Source organism: Netta rufina (genome assembly GCF_964035555.1).
Source record: "Netta rufina genome assembly, chromosome: 3".
NCBI lineage: Eukaryota > Metazoa > Chordata > Aves > Anseriformes > Anatidae > Netta > Netta rufina.
The window spans coordinates 22,228,636-22,244,475 of NC_140125.1; the positions used below are offsets into that span (position 1 = coordinate 22,228,636).

At 37.8% G+C, this 15,840-nt stretch overlaps 2 protein-coding genes across 3 annotated transcripts in view; one reads left to right on the forward strand and one right to left on the reverse strand.

The window, feature by feature from the left end:
- The window catches only part of GPATCH2 (G-patch domain containing 2), a 114,267-nt gene extending 113,255 nt beyond the window's left edge, over positions 1-1,012 (reverse strand). For both annotated transcript variants that reach the window (XM_084283768.1, XM_084283769.1), the window contains exon 1: positions 885-1,012. In XM_084283768.1, the coding sequence (XP_084139894.1) occupies positions 885-940 (56 nt within the window). In that variant the 5' untranslated portion in view covers positions 941-1,012. The remainder of the gene's footprint in view (positions 1-884) is intronic.
- Positions 1,013-1,314: 302 nt separating this feature from the next.
- The window catches only part of SPATA17 (spermatogenesis associated 17), a gene marked incomplete at its 3' end in the record, with an annotated part of 94,971 nt that continues 80,445 nt past the window's right edge, over positions 1,315-15,840 (forward strand). Inside the window, exons 1-4 of the mRNA XM_084283407.1 lie at positions 1,315-1,413; positions 6,566-6,655; positions 9,040-9,121; positions 15,340-15,390. Coding sequence (XP_084139533.1) covers positions 1,346-1,413; positions 6,566-6,655; positions 9,040-9,121; positions 15,340-15,390 — 291 coding nt within the window. The 5' untranslated portion in view covers positions 1,315-1,345. The remainder of the gene's footprint in view (positions 1,414-6,565; positions 6,656-9,039; positions 9,122-15,339; positions 15,391-15,840) is intronic.

The window sequence follows — 15,840 nt, forward strand, 5'->3', positions numbered from 1 at the left end:
GGCAAAGCCTCAACCCAGGCCTCAAACTATCATCAATATTCAAGAAAAACAAAATAAAAGAAGTACCAACCTCCTCTCCACTCCCATTAGTTAAAGTGAAACAAAGTTACACACATCAAGTGGTACCTAACATACCACAAGATACTGAAAACTTCACGTAGGAAATTAAAAACAGCAAGTTTTGAAGGAAACAACAATTGGTTTTTCAGCTCCGTTCCATCGAGTCTCTTCACCTACAGCCTTTACGCCTCCATGGCATATTAATAAAACCCACATTGCTCTCTTCTGTTACCCAGTTTCCACAGTCCCATGAAGAAAACGATACACCCTGTAGAGTCACTATGCTAACATCTGGGCTTACACACAACAGCTGACGTGTGAATTACATCGCAGCAGCACTGGCTAAGCTTTCCTTGCTCATCGGCTGCAGCCACACTTGTTGATGCTCGGTTCGCGACCGAGCAGCCTCAGGACGGCAGCCACACCTCACCGGCCGTTTCCACAACCTCCACCAAAGCGCCCGGGCCTTTGACAGGTCTGCCACAACGCAAGAAATAAAACTCCCCCGTGCCACCAGCTTTCGTTTGCGTGCCCGCCGTCCTCTTCCAGCAGCGCGGGGACAATCCTTCCTCCCCCTGCTGCTGGGGAGCCTGGCAGGCGTGCAAGGGGCATGTCCAGGCCCTGCACACCCCCTCCCCGAAAATAAAGCCCCCCTCCCAAGCCCCTTTCTCCTGCAGCCCCCCTCAGCCCTGCAGCCCCCCTTCCCCAGACCAGCAGCAAGGAGCGGGGACCCCCCCGCCTCCCCGCACCTCGCCCCCTCCCCGGCTCCCAGGCGTTGCCCCGGGGCCCTCCGCGGGGGCCGGCGCCCCCCGGCCCGCCCTCACCAGCTCGTCCTCGCCGCCTGAGCTGGGGTCGGGCTGTGCTCGGCGCCCCGCAACATGAACCCGGCGCCTCCCTCCCCCGGCCGCTCCCCGGGGAGGCTGCGCCGCTCCGCACACACCGGGCCGGGGGCAGGAGGCGGCCGCGCTGCTCCGCAGGCCCCCGCCGGGAGGGCCCGGAAGCGGCTCGGGCCCCGGCAGGAAGGCGGCCGCCACCATCTCTCCCATTCCCCGGCTCCTCGCCGGCAGCACTGCGCCCCCTCCTCGCTTACCGCCCCCCTCCGTCCCCTCGGTCCCTCCCCGCGGGGCTGCCGCTGCCGGCCCCGCTCCCCGCACGGCGCCGGGCCGGGCCGAGGGCGGCCTGGTCTACCCGCAGGCGGCCTGGTCTACCCGCGGGCGGCGCGGGGTGGTACGGCCCGTTGCCATGGCGGCGGCGGCGTCGGGCGGGCGGGGGCAGCGGGGGCAGCATGGCCGCCCTGGCCCGGCTGCGGGCCCGGCTGCCGGCGCTGCGGGAGGAGTGTTTCCACAGGAACAGGTACCCGGAGGGCCCGGCTGCGAGATGGCGGCGCTCCGCCAAAAATAGGTGGCTTCGCAGCCTCCCCCCTCCGGCCCCCCGGCTCGTTTTGAGGGCAAAGGGGCGCCCGCAAAGCCAGGGGCTGGAGCCTGCGGTGGTCCCGTACACCTCCCCGGCCTGGGCTTGTCCGCTGTCTGCTTATTTATTTATTTATTTATTTACTTATTTATTTAGATTGACAGAGAATCCCCCCGTCGCTGAGAGAGCTGGTGGCTCTGATCCGCACTGCTTCAAGTTGAGCTCTGTAAAGCAGACTGTACAGCTTGTGTTTCTAGTACCTGAGATACGTTTAGTCTTTTTCTGCCAAGTGAAAGATTTTTTTTTTTTTATGCCAGGAGAAGAAAGAGATGCTTGTCCTACCCACATCTCCACCTACAGAGCAGCACGCTGACAGGATCCCCCCGCTAGTGTCCCCTTTGTGGAGGGGCCATTTTGCATTGCGGGGTTTTCTGACCATGAAGGTGGCAACTTTTCACATGTCAGATTTTAGGAAATAAGATATTTTGAGAGCTCTTAATATTTCATGCACCTGTACTGTAAACCCTATTATTCAAATGTATTGTTGCTGCTAGCGTGCATATAACATTAATACTCAAACAGAAAAAAAAAAAAATCATATCCAGGATACTTCTGTTTTTTCTTCACTGTTTAATGTGTCATTTTAGAAACCAATTACAACAATGTTAGCATGACTAACACGGCTCTAACATATCTAAAAGTTGAGAGGTCAAGTCCTGCCTGCATATAGAGCATTCCCATTCTTTTGCTGAACTTTAGCTCATACTCTCATGGCTGTACACACAGCAGTTCACTAAATGAGCATCAGTTACAGCAGACTATACTTGTATTTCACATACTTCAGGTTATAAAGAGCAGGCTGAGCCAGACGTCGAAATCCATTGGAGGGCAGCATGCTGGATGTTTGGGGATTTGTTTTTTGGCACAGCTTGCCAAAAATGAATTGTTTCCTTTTAAGAATAGGCTATAATCCATCAGCTTCTTGAAATTCAGAGCTTTTCAGCTGAGAATTTACATGAGAGCATTCCATCTGAGCAACTAAAGGCCTGATCAGTAATCTGATATTTGTCATTAGGGTGAAAATCTTGAACTTTTTCAGCAAAGCTGTGAGTAAAACCATGAAACATATCAGAATATCTTGTTTAGAGATTTTGATGGGCCCCTTTTAAATTTAAAAAATAGACTTTGGGTATTGAAGTGTGTCAATTTTGCAGTGGTCTTTGAAGTATTTTGTGCAAAATGAAAGAACAACTTTAGTTTCAGTTGCAGAACTATTCTATATAAAGTAATACATCAGTTACAGTTGTCAAATTTGGGATGCTATGAGCATGAGTAAGGGTAATCTGTGAACTCACTCATCATTCACAAGTAGCTGGATAGTATTCATACAAAAATATGTGATATATTTAAAAAACACTTTACTCTTTAAAGCCAATATTCTGCAGTGAAATACTGGATCCCCCAAAAGACCTAACTTGTTATAAAGTATCAGACAGTGTAGAAGAATATAGATGGCAAAGTACTTGTTTGTTTGTTTGTATGAGTTGCACTGTTTGCAGCTACCTTCAGTGGTAAAGCCTGAAGGATTTCCATGTGTACCAAGCAAATTTTAAGACAAAACAAAACTCTTTCTTTCTTTGCCTATCTATCAAGACCTAAAAGCAGAACTTAGTATAACATCAAGAGCATACAGAACGTCCAGAGCAGCTTGACTTAAAGTGACTCTGGTGAGAACTAAGTACTCTTGCTAGCAATTACTGCTGCAGGGGGAGCACAGTAATTGAAGTGCCGTAAAGTAAATCCCAAATTGGAAAACCATCTTTATCTTTCAGAATGCATTTGCTGTTTCACGACTTTACATCTGTTCCATTAAAGATCAGGACAGGCTGATGACTGTAATGTCCTGCCTCTTGATTGTGGTTAGACCAGTGATCGATTTAACATGGTTCTTCTTCTGATCTTAATAATGTTCCTGTCATTCTTTACACAGAATTGCATTAGTCTCAGAGCATGGGGTCTTCTAAACTGTCTGTCCTTTTAGGGAAAGTACCTTTCTAGGGGAGGACTTACCCATTTACAGTACAACACAAAGAGGCCTTAAGTCTGCACCTTGAGGCTGCAATTTCTCAGCAGAAGCATTAGAATATACAAGACCTGTTAGTATATTCACTTATTTTTCCAGGAGCCTACTTTTATATGCTGTAACATCTATATGCTAGACGTTGATCATAACTATTTTTTTATTTTTTTTTTAAGTCTTTGAGAAGTATTTGGAACTCTGAAAGCTTAATTCAAACTGTATGACAACTATGCATTCTGATCAGAATGGCAGATATTGCCTTCAACGACTTAAGCCCCAAACCACTTCTTTTTCTGGCAAGGCCAGCTGTAAGTGCTTGTGGAATTATATTGCAAGAAACATAAGTCTGTTCTTGATCCACTTAAGTAAAAGTTGTAAGGACTTCTAACGTCTCAGCTGGGCTTCTGCTCTTCCAGAAGCAGACCATGGCTATTGGCCAGTGCCCAATGGATAGGACTGGTTTGGGAGCTACCACCTCTGAGTAGGCCAGTCCCACATTTATTTCCAGGCTGTGATTGTGGCTGGTTGGCCAGGGCCAAATATGTTCATATTGTTTTTCAAATATGCTCATATGTTTTTCATCAAACTCATTTCTGGAAGTGGCTGCTTCCTATGAAGTCTAGGAAGCTAGACAAGAAAATAGCAAGAAAGCCCTCTAGTATATACGTCAGCTTTAATATTGACTTGTTTTGTGGTCCTGTGTAAAAAAGAAGATCTCTTTTCCACAGTTTCTAGGTTCTGGAACATGTCTGATGCATGTCAGATGATGAGAAAAATGGGTGCTTCTGTAACGTGATGTGGAGGCACATGCTGCACCAGCTGCTATAATAGCAGCCAAGCTAACGCTTCTTGATCTCTGGTATTAAATTGGTGTTTAGTTTTTCATGACATATAATGAAGATAATACTAATTTATCAGATAAAAATTGCTTTTGTTAGTGTTTTCCAAGGCAGTTAATGTTGAAACAACAGCAAGAACTCACTAATATTAGCTAGATAAGAAAACTAATTAATAGTAGCCTAATTGTTATTCTGTGGCAGGTGCAAGAAATTTAACTATTTGGTAAACATGTTGCTAACAAAAAAATAGGATAAAAATATAAAAAATATAAAATATTAAGATAAAATTTTAAGTTCATAAACTTGACTCTGACATTTGGAAAAACTAACAAACAAACAACAAATAAATAAAGCTAGAGATGATCTCATAGCTGGTTTCTACCCCTTGGCACTGAGACTCATCATAGTCATGATTTCTTCTTTAATTCTCTGAAAAATCTCTTCATTAGTCTCGTTTAGATTCACAGTTTTCCTTATGTGCCTTTTTGCTTTGTCACAATTACCATTCTCCTAATAGCCATGGAAAGAAGACAGGCAAGACTATCTCACAGAATTACTTTCTAACTTGATGAGGATGAGGTCCTTGTGCTTCTTTCTCTGCTTCTGCGTGTGCCTTTACTTTGTACTTCCTCATTCAACACCAGTCTTTGGCAACTAATAGTTCTTGAAGATTTCCTTGAAGTCATTAATTCTCCATCTCCATCTATCTTGCATCTTCAGCTGCCTTACTAGTATCTCTTTATAGATAACCTTTCTTCTCATGTAACTTAAAAACAAATTCTTTATCTTTCTCTGCATCATTTCTACTTCATCAGTTCTTCTGGCATCTGTATTAATCCATCATGCAATCTCAGCATGTTTTCTGATTCTTTTGGTTCATTTTGTTCCCTCCTTGCCTGCCTGCAGCACACACCAATAATCTGCCAGTTTCATTTTTACATTATCTCCAAAATCCATGTCTTTGAATTCCCGGTGCACAAAGTCCTGTCAAGACTCAATTAACTGTTGCACTGACTACTATAATTCTGTGTAAAAGATCCCCGTGATTATCGCTTTGGAATCTCTCCAAATTACTAATAACATTTGTTTCTAATTCCTGGCTTCTTCTTCCTTTTAAGCCACATTTAGATTCCATATTCTGCCATTCCAGGCCTTCTGAAATTTGCAAATTTCTACATCTAATTTCTTTCATATGCTTTCATTGTTCTAACTTGTATTTTCCCCTTACATTCGTCTCTCACTTTTCTTCATTCATCTCTTCCTCTTTTCCATATTTATCTTCTTTAAATTCCCTTCTGATATACCAGATATTTTGATATACTGATGAAGAATATTACTCTTCAAGTAATATAAAAATAAAAGTGTTGTTTGTAAAACAATGTTTTAAAACTAGTTCTTACCCTTAATAAACACTTCTTATTGATTGAATTGATATTTATTATGATAATATTGACTGTAGTTAAGTTACTTAATATTCCCAGGGATATCCAATTTTATACATAGCTGTCGAGTTTTTGTTATAAATCAGACCTAATTAAAGAATTATCCAGATTTTTCACCTACAACAGAAGAACATAATTTGCTGACATGCGTATTCAGTATTGTATGGGAATAAGAATTACACTCTTCCAAACATTATATCACCTGTAGGTTGTGATACCTTAGTGTTGCAGTAGCTTACAGTCATATTTAGTTTTCATATGTTTTAAAAAATATTTTAGTTCTGTAGTAGTAGGTAGCATGGTTTGGGTTCATTCATGTATTGTTCTGAAGCAATCTGTTTCATTTTTCCATTACTGTCTAATCCCAATAAAGTTTATAAATTTAATATTTATTTAGCAATCTTTTTTAGTCCTTCTTTCTGTACTCATTTTTAAATTTTTAAAATTGATTACAGGCTATCAAGTCTCCAGTCCTCTGTAGGGGACTTAACTTTTTTATATTCACACTATACAACTAACCTAAATTATATTGTTATGCAATATTATTAAACTTCATAGAATTAAAATTTTAACTGTAGGTGAAAAATTCAGGGAAAAACATCACAAGCTTCAACAGTAAGAAATATTTTAAAAGGACTTTTTTTCTGTTTTGGTACTAAATTATCATGCTGATAGGTATTACTACTTTTTATATTTTCTATGATTACTGTAACTACTACTTTTCATGTTTTCAGATGTGTAGATGAAGACAGAAAAATAAAGTACAAAGCTGCTGTCAAAATTCAGAGCTGGTTTCGAGGATGCAGAGTCCGAGCCTATCTGAGGTAGTATATTAGGCTTATTTTAATCTGTATTTTGTACTTGAATTTAGTTCCAAAATTTCTCATGGTATTATTTGATTTTAATAAAATGAGAAAATTTTGAAAAACAACAACAACAAAAAAAAAACAGTCTATCATTTATTCTGCTTTTAAATTGAATGAAGCATATGCTGGGCCACTGTAAAAAACAATTATTTTTGATTTTCATAGCTATATGCAATTAAAATGGCAAGGTGCTAGTAAGCAGCTAATAAGTAGCAAAGAAACAGTCCGTCTTCAATACAGAATCATAAAATATCCCAAGTTGGAAGGGACCCATAAGAATTACTGTGCCTCACTCCTGGCTCCAAACAGGACCCCCAGAAATCAAACCCTATGTCTGTGAGCATTGTCCAAATGCTTCCTGAACTCTGCCAGGCTCGGTGCTGTGACATCTTCCCCAGGGAGCCTGTTTCAGTGCCTGACCACCCTCTAGGCGAAGAACCTTTTCCTACCCCCCCAGCCTGACCCTCCCCTATTTATGAGGAATACACGGCAGGGCACCTTTGACACTCTCTTATTATCCATGAATAACTTCAATGAGAAAACAAGTACTTATTTTGATACCACTTCATAAGTCAAACTCTTAGAATATAATTGGCAGTCCCACCAACGCTATGCTAATAGATACTAATAGACAGTATTGTCTGAGAGATGTTGACATGACTGGAGAAAATAACGTTCTTCAGTTAAGCTGTTTACATAGACTTTTCTTATCTCTCTTACTGTGGATCTTAGACAAAAATTGCCTAGTAAGTGTATGGTAACAGGATTCTTGCTGTAGAAAATTAACTTCCACAGCTCAGCTTGAACAAGTCGTATTTAAAGATCTTTCTTTACATATTTTTCTCCACTTACAAAACAAAGAAAAAAAAAACAATGACTCTTTCTGTAAATTGCCATATACAACATATTTTTGGAAGCAGTGTAGTTGGTCCCTCCACCCAGAAGACCCTTCTTCATTTTTGGTCATAAGCCCAATTGGTCAAACTCATTTCCTTGAATTTCCTTATCTTCATTAAACTTAAGACTGTGAAGGATAAGGATTGTTGTATCTTCTAGTTTGACCTCATGCTTGTCACAAGCCATTCTGTATCACCCAGATATATTGTATTGAGCCTAATGAATTATTAGGCTAAAAAACATTAATCACTGAAAGACCAATGGGTACAGACTACATGTGCACTTGTTTGAAAAAGAAACACTGGTAATCCATTGTCCATTGCTGCTTCAAGTGTGTTGTCACAGGATGCAGCCATCACATGCATGTGTTCAGAAGGCAAACAAATATGGTATTTCAGCCCTCCAAGGAATATCAGCTATGCTATCCATGTCAAAAGCCCCTACAAAGACAGAGAAGACTAAGGAATGCCCTTCTGTTTCCAGCACATGAGTAACAACAGCATGCTGTAGAAGAAAGTGAAATCCCAAGTGTCTTTGCCAATCTATTTGATATGAACTTTGCTCTTCCAAACACATATCTATATTTATTAACGACATACCTGACTTTTGTAACATATGAAGAACAACATAGTCATAAGGAGCATATAAGAAAAAGTAAATCACTGAGTGTAGAAGATAATTTTCTCTGCCACCATGTACAGTGCTCCTGCTCACAGTCCTCTTTCCAAAGATGAATGTTCTCTTTCCAAAGATGGATGGATTTAGGAGCACGATTTCAATATAGTCATTTGCGAGTGTTCTGAATTACCCTCACATTTGGCTGCTTTTAATCACCTGCTGGAAAGGCCTGCCTCCACTGAGTGACTCTTGCTGTACTACAAGGCTTCTAAATTAGATGTTCATAGTTAGGTGGTATGAATTCTTCCCCATATGGATTTTGAATTGGTCAGGTAAATTGCTTAAAAGAGTTCCTAAAATCATCTATCTTGTAAATCACATTCTTACAGCTATTCCATAAATCTTTTTTTAATAATATAGAAGAAAGTTTTTCCAACAACAATGTATGTGTATAAATATTAGGTCAGAAGTGTGTATGTGTGCATATATATATACAAGCATATATACACATCTGTAGGTGTGAAGTATGTTTGCTGTGACCTTCTGTTTCAAGTATCATAAAATTATAGCATCACGGAATGGTTTGGGTTGGAAGGGGCCTTAAAGATCATCTAATTCCAACCCCCCTGCCATGGGCAGGGACACCTCCGTGTATACCAGGCTGCTCAAGGCCCCATCCAACTTGGATATGGGTAATGCAGGATATTATATCCTGTGTCCAAGTATGGATAATACAGTATACATTATTTTTAATAATAGAAAATTATGTATTTACAGTTGCATTTTAATGTTTCAAAACTATCTCTTTTTAATATATTTCATTTTAGACATCTGAACAAAATGGCGATTTGTATACAGAAGCGGTGGAGAGGTTTTCAAAGCAGAAGATACTTCCGAAAAATAGTGAAGGTAGAAAACTAGTTTTAAAATCTTGTTTACATATTTATAGAATAAGAATGAAGTAATTCATTCATTTGCTTTGAAATTAAAAAACTGAAACTTTGATCCTTGATATACACAAACACGTGCTTAACTGTTATTATCGTGAAAAGTGCCATTAATTTCAGTAAACCCACTCATGGTGGTCAAGTTAAGTTAGTGCTGAAGCATTGGCAGCTCTGGAGTATTTGTTCCCAAACCAGCAATAAGATCTGTTCATGCAGAAGCCTGCCTGCATGATGCTAATTGCAGGATTGGAGCTTTTCAAGATTTTTTTTTTCCCACTAGCAGAACTTTTAATTCTTAAAATAAAATAAGCCCATGACTGTACATACTGCTGTTCTATGTTTTAGTGGTTTAAATTTTTTACTTAATGAACCTTGAAGTATTTGAGGTTTGCCTTAAGGCACACAGCAGATCACAGTCAATCTAATTCCCTTGACAGAGTTGAAGATAGCAAAAGTATATGATAGCATACTGGCTAAAAGCTTTGTTAACAGGTTTAGGAGATTAAGAAAGAGCTAATTTGTCTTTAACATAAACCAATCAAGTTCTTAACATGTAGTTAGCTTCACTAATTTATCAATTTATGTTAATATTTTACAATATTTTTTACCTGATAGTCATTTATTCATGATGAATTTTGTTAAACAGCTGTTCTTAGTCAAAACAAACAGGTCAAGCAAAAGGAAAAAACCTGAGCCATAATGGGCTAAAGTCCATACCTCCTATGTTTTTGAGCCTAAGGACTTGTGTGCCTGAAAGCTTATCTATTACCACCACCCCCCTACCCCAATCTATCAGTAACCTAATTAAAAGTTTTAGCTCTTCCAGTTTACCTGGCTTAATTATGAATCATCCTTCCAAGCTGTGGTTTTCAGTCCATCTTCTAAAATGCTCTTATTTTTGAGTACAAGTTAGATAGCTGAATAGTTGGATTAGATAGGTTTGTTTGCTTGTTGTTGTTTTAAAACAGTCTTTTAAAACAACAACAACAAAAAATAGGGGGGACTTAACTGAATATTGTCTCTGAGTTTAAGGAAGTTTAGTTTAATCTAGAAAACCTTCTTTAGAAAAAGAGAGATATGATAATGTTAAAATTTGTTAATGAAAATAAAGCATCCGTGCAGCCATGTTGAAATGCTAATTTCATTGTTAATAGTAATCATTTTCATATTTTAAACAAAAAGATGTCACTTCAGAGACTTATTTTTATGTAATAAGATTGTAAAAACAGTCATGCCTAGATAAGATACAAAATGAATACATCACTACCATGCCTACTGTCCATTGCAGAGTTCTGAGTGAGCCTGTAAGTGAGATGGCAAGCTAATTCTTCCCAGAGGGCCAACCTGTGGTATCACCATGAAAAGCAGTGGGCACAAATTGGAAAAAATAAAATTCCACTTAAAAATAAGGCTTGATTAACTGTGAGGGTGGTCTAATACTGGAATGAATTGTCCAGAGAGTGCAAGCCATGTCTATGGAGTCTGTCTTTGGAAATACTCAAAGCCCAACTGAACGAAGACCTGCACAATTTACTCTAATCAACTCTGCTTTGAGCAAGGGTTTGGAACTTCAAAGGTCACTCACAGAAGTCCCACCTCTCAATGTATCTATGATATGGAAGGTGTTTTATGTCTTGTCTTTATTATTTCTTTATTCTTTTTTACTCTTTTCTTAAATCTGCCCATTACATTTGAAGACAGTCTTTCCAATTAACATTCCCTATAATAACCCAGCCAAGGTAACTAGCACCATGAAAACTCCTTAGCTTTCCATTCTTAAAATAGATTTCTGAAAAGAAAAAGAAGAAAGACTTTATGTAATAAAGCCTGGTATTTTTGCTGTTATTCAAATAGACATTACTGACAAGCCCTTGACAACTCTGAAGTTCTGTGGAATAACATATAACAAAATATTGGGTAAACCCACTTAAAACACATTCTAAATCCTACCACAAATCCATCCGGATTCTGGATACTGGCACTTATCTAGTATTAGCCAGACCTTTAAACAGAATCTGTCAGCAAGCTTATGAACTGTACAATCAACATAGAAAAACATATTTTCAATCAAAATCTTCATTTTGTGCTTGTTGTCTCTTTAGAGAGGACTAAGTAGCATAGCCTGATTGGAAGCCAACCTGAAAGCCATACAAGTAGCAGATAAAAAGGCATCTTTTTGTCCCTTTTGACTACTGTACTCGATATTGTATGTTCTCAGATTAGATTTAGATACAAAGTTCAAGTTCATTCCCTATATTCATCCCTATCTTTATACACTCAATGACTGGGTGAATTTTAATTTTTTAATGAACTGGGTGAAATTTGGAAAATTTTAAAATGAAACTAAAATCTTCTCAGAAGACTAATGGAGCTTTTAAGTTAAAAGATTCATTAATATGTGTTGAACTCTTGCTAATAACACTTGTAATGACTCCTGATGATGAAATGCAGTAATACACTTGACATAACAGATTTTTTTTTATGTTTTCTTTTTTGTTAAATAGAAAACTATTTGGTCACTTTAAATTTTTCTCATGATAATAACTGGATTGGTATCTGCTGCCAGCAAACAAGGCAAAGCATATGCACAAAATACCCATGATTACTTGATAATAAATCATTTTAATGATTATATTCAAAATTGTGAAATGTGAGTGGTACTGATGCGGAAAATAACAAAGGCTGAGGCTCATCAGATTGGCTGTCCATATGTGCATCACTACTAGTATTTAATTTGTAACTCCTCTAGTGCCGCTTCTGTTGATTTTTAAAATATATTAAGTCATATAATCCCACTATTTATAGTGCTTATATGACCAGAGTTACGTGCCTTTCTGTATTCTAACTATAGATGCTTTGGTAAAAAAGTTCGATTCCTAATAATGATACCAAACTAAAATTAAAAACTGAGTCCCTGTAGGTTTTTTAATGCCTTAGTTACATTGGTAGTAGTGGGTTCTGAAAGTCTTGTAATATCTGCAGGAAAGGATGAATTTTAAAACCAGGCAAACACCAGAACATGAATCAAACTGTATGTCAGTGTTCCTTGTTTTAATGCTTCTCAAAGACAAGAAATCACCTGCTAAGGCAAATAGAATTCTAACATTTCATTGGTATATGAAGTTGGTATTCATGATGGGCATATTTTCAGCTCACTTTGGAGGGATATGCATTTGTAAAAAGTGAGTTTTTTATGGCGCATAGTTTGAAATCATCTTAAATAGTTTAGCTTCAACTCAGTAACCAATTTTAAATTCCCAGTTCAATAGAAATTAGGCAAATGCATATTTGCTCTATAAAAAAAAAAAAAAAGTGCCTGTTGACTTAGACCACATGTTCATTCCTTCTTTAAATCTACTTTCAATCAAATTTCTATTTCTCCTTTGAAATGTTACCTTGTATTATCTGTTTAAATACAAAGAAAACACTAATCACGATCAGGACACATTTGTAAGTTGTCCCCAAATGTGTTTTTAAATAGTAAGAAAATGATAAAGTAGATTAAGTTCCCAGCAGTTTATACAAAAAAGATTCAAATATATTCTGGAATCATAGCCATTAAAGTAAACTAGTGGGGAGACATATATAAACATCAGAGACAGATACAAGCACTACATAGTTTGGAAGTGGTGGGGTGGTTGTGAGTGTGAATGGGATGGTGAGATAATTCTTCCCAGAGATTCAGCCTGCAATGTGACCTTGGAACTGGCACCCAGTGAAATGATGACAGGCAACGGACACAAGTTGAAATCCAATAAATTCCACTTAAACATGAGAAAAGTGGACATGAGACATGTCTTCTGGACAATAGGGACCCAGTTTAGAAAATAATTTTTTGTTTACTAGGAAAGCTCATAAATGCAGACTTGAATTAAGCATTAAATTATGCCTATGCTTTTGTGAACAGGAATTAACACATTGTCCATCACTTGTGGTAACAGAGTTTAGGGCATGATAATCAAGATTAGAAAACAGAGGGCAAATCCATTTGCAAACAAACCTAGACGGCAACACAGACTTTGGCTGTGTCCGAGGGTAAAGTTGTAAGACAAAGTGGTAAGAGCAATTCTCCATTTGACTGAATTGTGATTTAGAGCAGTGTTGAATAAAAGCAGGAATGTATAAATCCCATTCTGTTATGTGTGACCTTGTTAAGTAGTGGTAGCATAAGGCCCAGATTTGTCACACCTAAATGGGGTATGTGAGTTAGGAGCCTAGTTGCCATTGACTATCTCTGTAAATAGCATAGAGAGATGCATTTGCAGAGCCCTTCAGTACTTCACCAAGTGCTGTGGAAAAGTGATCTCCCTGTTTCAGTAATGATGACATGAAGAACATAATGACAATAGTCCTCCCAGTTAGGGTCTTCAGTGAATTAGGGTGAATTCAGATCAAAGTGGTCACAGCCTTCAAATATGAGAAGAATAAACAAAAAAGCATGAAATTGTTTAATTTAATCACTGATGGGCAGAAATATAGCGATCATTTTAAAGCTTAGAAATCTCCATTAAAAATGTAATGGATCTATTTGGTGGTGCTGAAACTCTTGCATTCTCTTCCAAAGAAAGAAAAGATGAGCTTCAAAGCAAAATTACATCAATTTAATTGAACTGTTTAAGCACATACCTAGACCTGGAAACCATTATTTCATTCAAATATCTACAGTTAGCATCACTTAGAAAACATTTAAGCTGAGAAAAGTGAAGATAGAGTCCACTATTTATTCTAATTCATACCTTTGTTACTGAGATTCCCTCTTACATATATATGTATGTATATATATATATGGGTATAGCTAAAGTGCACTTGTGTATGTGTGTATATATATATAAGTAAAACTTTTTTTTTCTTTTTTTTAATTTAGCAGTCCTGCATTTTTCTTTCAAATAGTGAATATCTTTTCTCCTGTATCTGTTATTAGTAGATTGGTACAATATTAAAGTGAGCATTTAAAATGTACCTTAATTAAACTGCAGGAATTATGCCTTGCTTAATGTAATGAAGAAAGAGAATTTAAAATGAAGTAGCATCATTGTGTTCATTTGTAAATAACATATTGCAGCCAACTGTTTCTTAATTGCCCAGACTGTTGATAAATAATCCAGTCCTGCTGCTCTCCACAGACAATTTGCTTTGGATCAGACTAGGCAATTCAAATAACACTAATTACAGTGAAACCCTTTTATAGTGAATTCCTGTTTGCCATGGGGGAGAAAATCACTATATCAGGGGAAAGCACTTTTGCCTTTGATTTGTGTCTAAAACATGAGAAACACATAAAAGCTGCATGTTGTTCTAAATAAAGGACATACTCTTGCATTCAAAGTACTTATATTTTACTTTTTATGATACAATTGTGAATTATGTTCATTTTGCATTTGTAATTAGAGGGCGGAACAGATGTGAAAGCTTAGTTTAAAGTGATGTATCCATTAAAATAACCTATGCTGCCAAGTGATTGCTTAGTATAATAGGGGATTCGTTCACTATGAGAGGAATTCTACTTTATTGGAAAGAAACCAGGACTTCAGAAAATGTTTTCTATATCAGGGGATTCACTATAACATGGTATCATTGTATTTATGATTTTATGATGTTGAAATGAATATTAAATGAAACAAAATTCCCAAGGATTACTCAGGAGGCAGCTAAGTACATAACATTTAGTACAGATGGTTGGAAGGCACAATTTTGCTCCATCACTGCATCCGTATCCTTGAACGATTTCGACTGAAGACAGCATTTCTTTGAATTTTTCATTAAACCAGACGTCTTGAAATATGAATTCCTTTTATGTTTCTGTGAGTTTTGGCTAAAAGAACCCCAGTGAATAAATCATACAATACTATGTGTCACCAGCACTTGTGAATATTTCTGCTTTGTTATTCTACTCTCAGTAGAGCACCATTGATTATCAAACTCAGCGGAGAGCATTTTATGATCATATATCTCCATTAGCTCCTAGTTTGACTACCATAGATTTTTCTGGTTAAGCCTGCATTATGTATTAGGAAGCCTATCTCTTCAATACAAAGTTTGATTTTATTCTCTCTAAGCCTAGAACTCTTATTATGTATTATGTATAAAGATTCTTATCTTTTATATGTAAAAATAGGAGCACTGTCTTTGTGTAACTGAAATATATGCCATCTTTTTTTTTTTTTTTTCCTTGATTCACAGACAGCATATTTTATTATGAAGATGAATTTCTACAATGAAATGGCTGTCAGGGTAAATATTTCTTCACTTGTTAAACAAATGAAAAGTCAATTGCGATCCGAATTTGCTTTTAATAAAATGAGCAAACCAGAATAATATACACTTGATTGATATGCTGATGGCAACAGCGGGAAATAGTACATAGTTAAAAATTAAAGTTACACTCAGTAGTCTGGGATGTATTTGAAAACTGTAGCTGAATTTAAGGCATTTGTGTGTGGCTTGCCCCATTTAAATGTTCATTGTACCTTACCATATACTATAATAATAAAACAAACATTCTATCTGGGAGTATTCATACAAATATAGACATATATCTAATATTCTGACAAACTATAGGACTTCAGTGTTCACTGAAGTAGTGGTACATATCTTTTTGTTAGTACATTAAAAATGAAGTATTGAATCTCAAAAGAGTTACACCACACAGGACAAGTTCATTGCTTAAATAGATTTGGAACT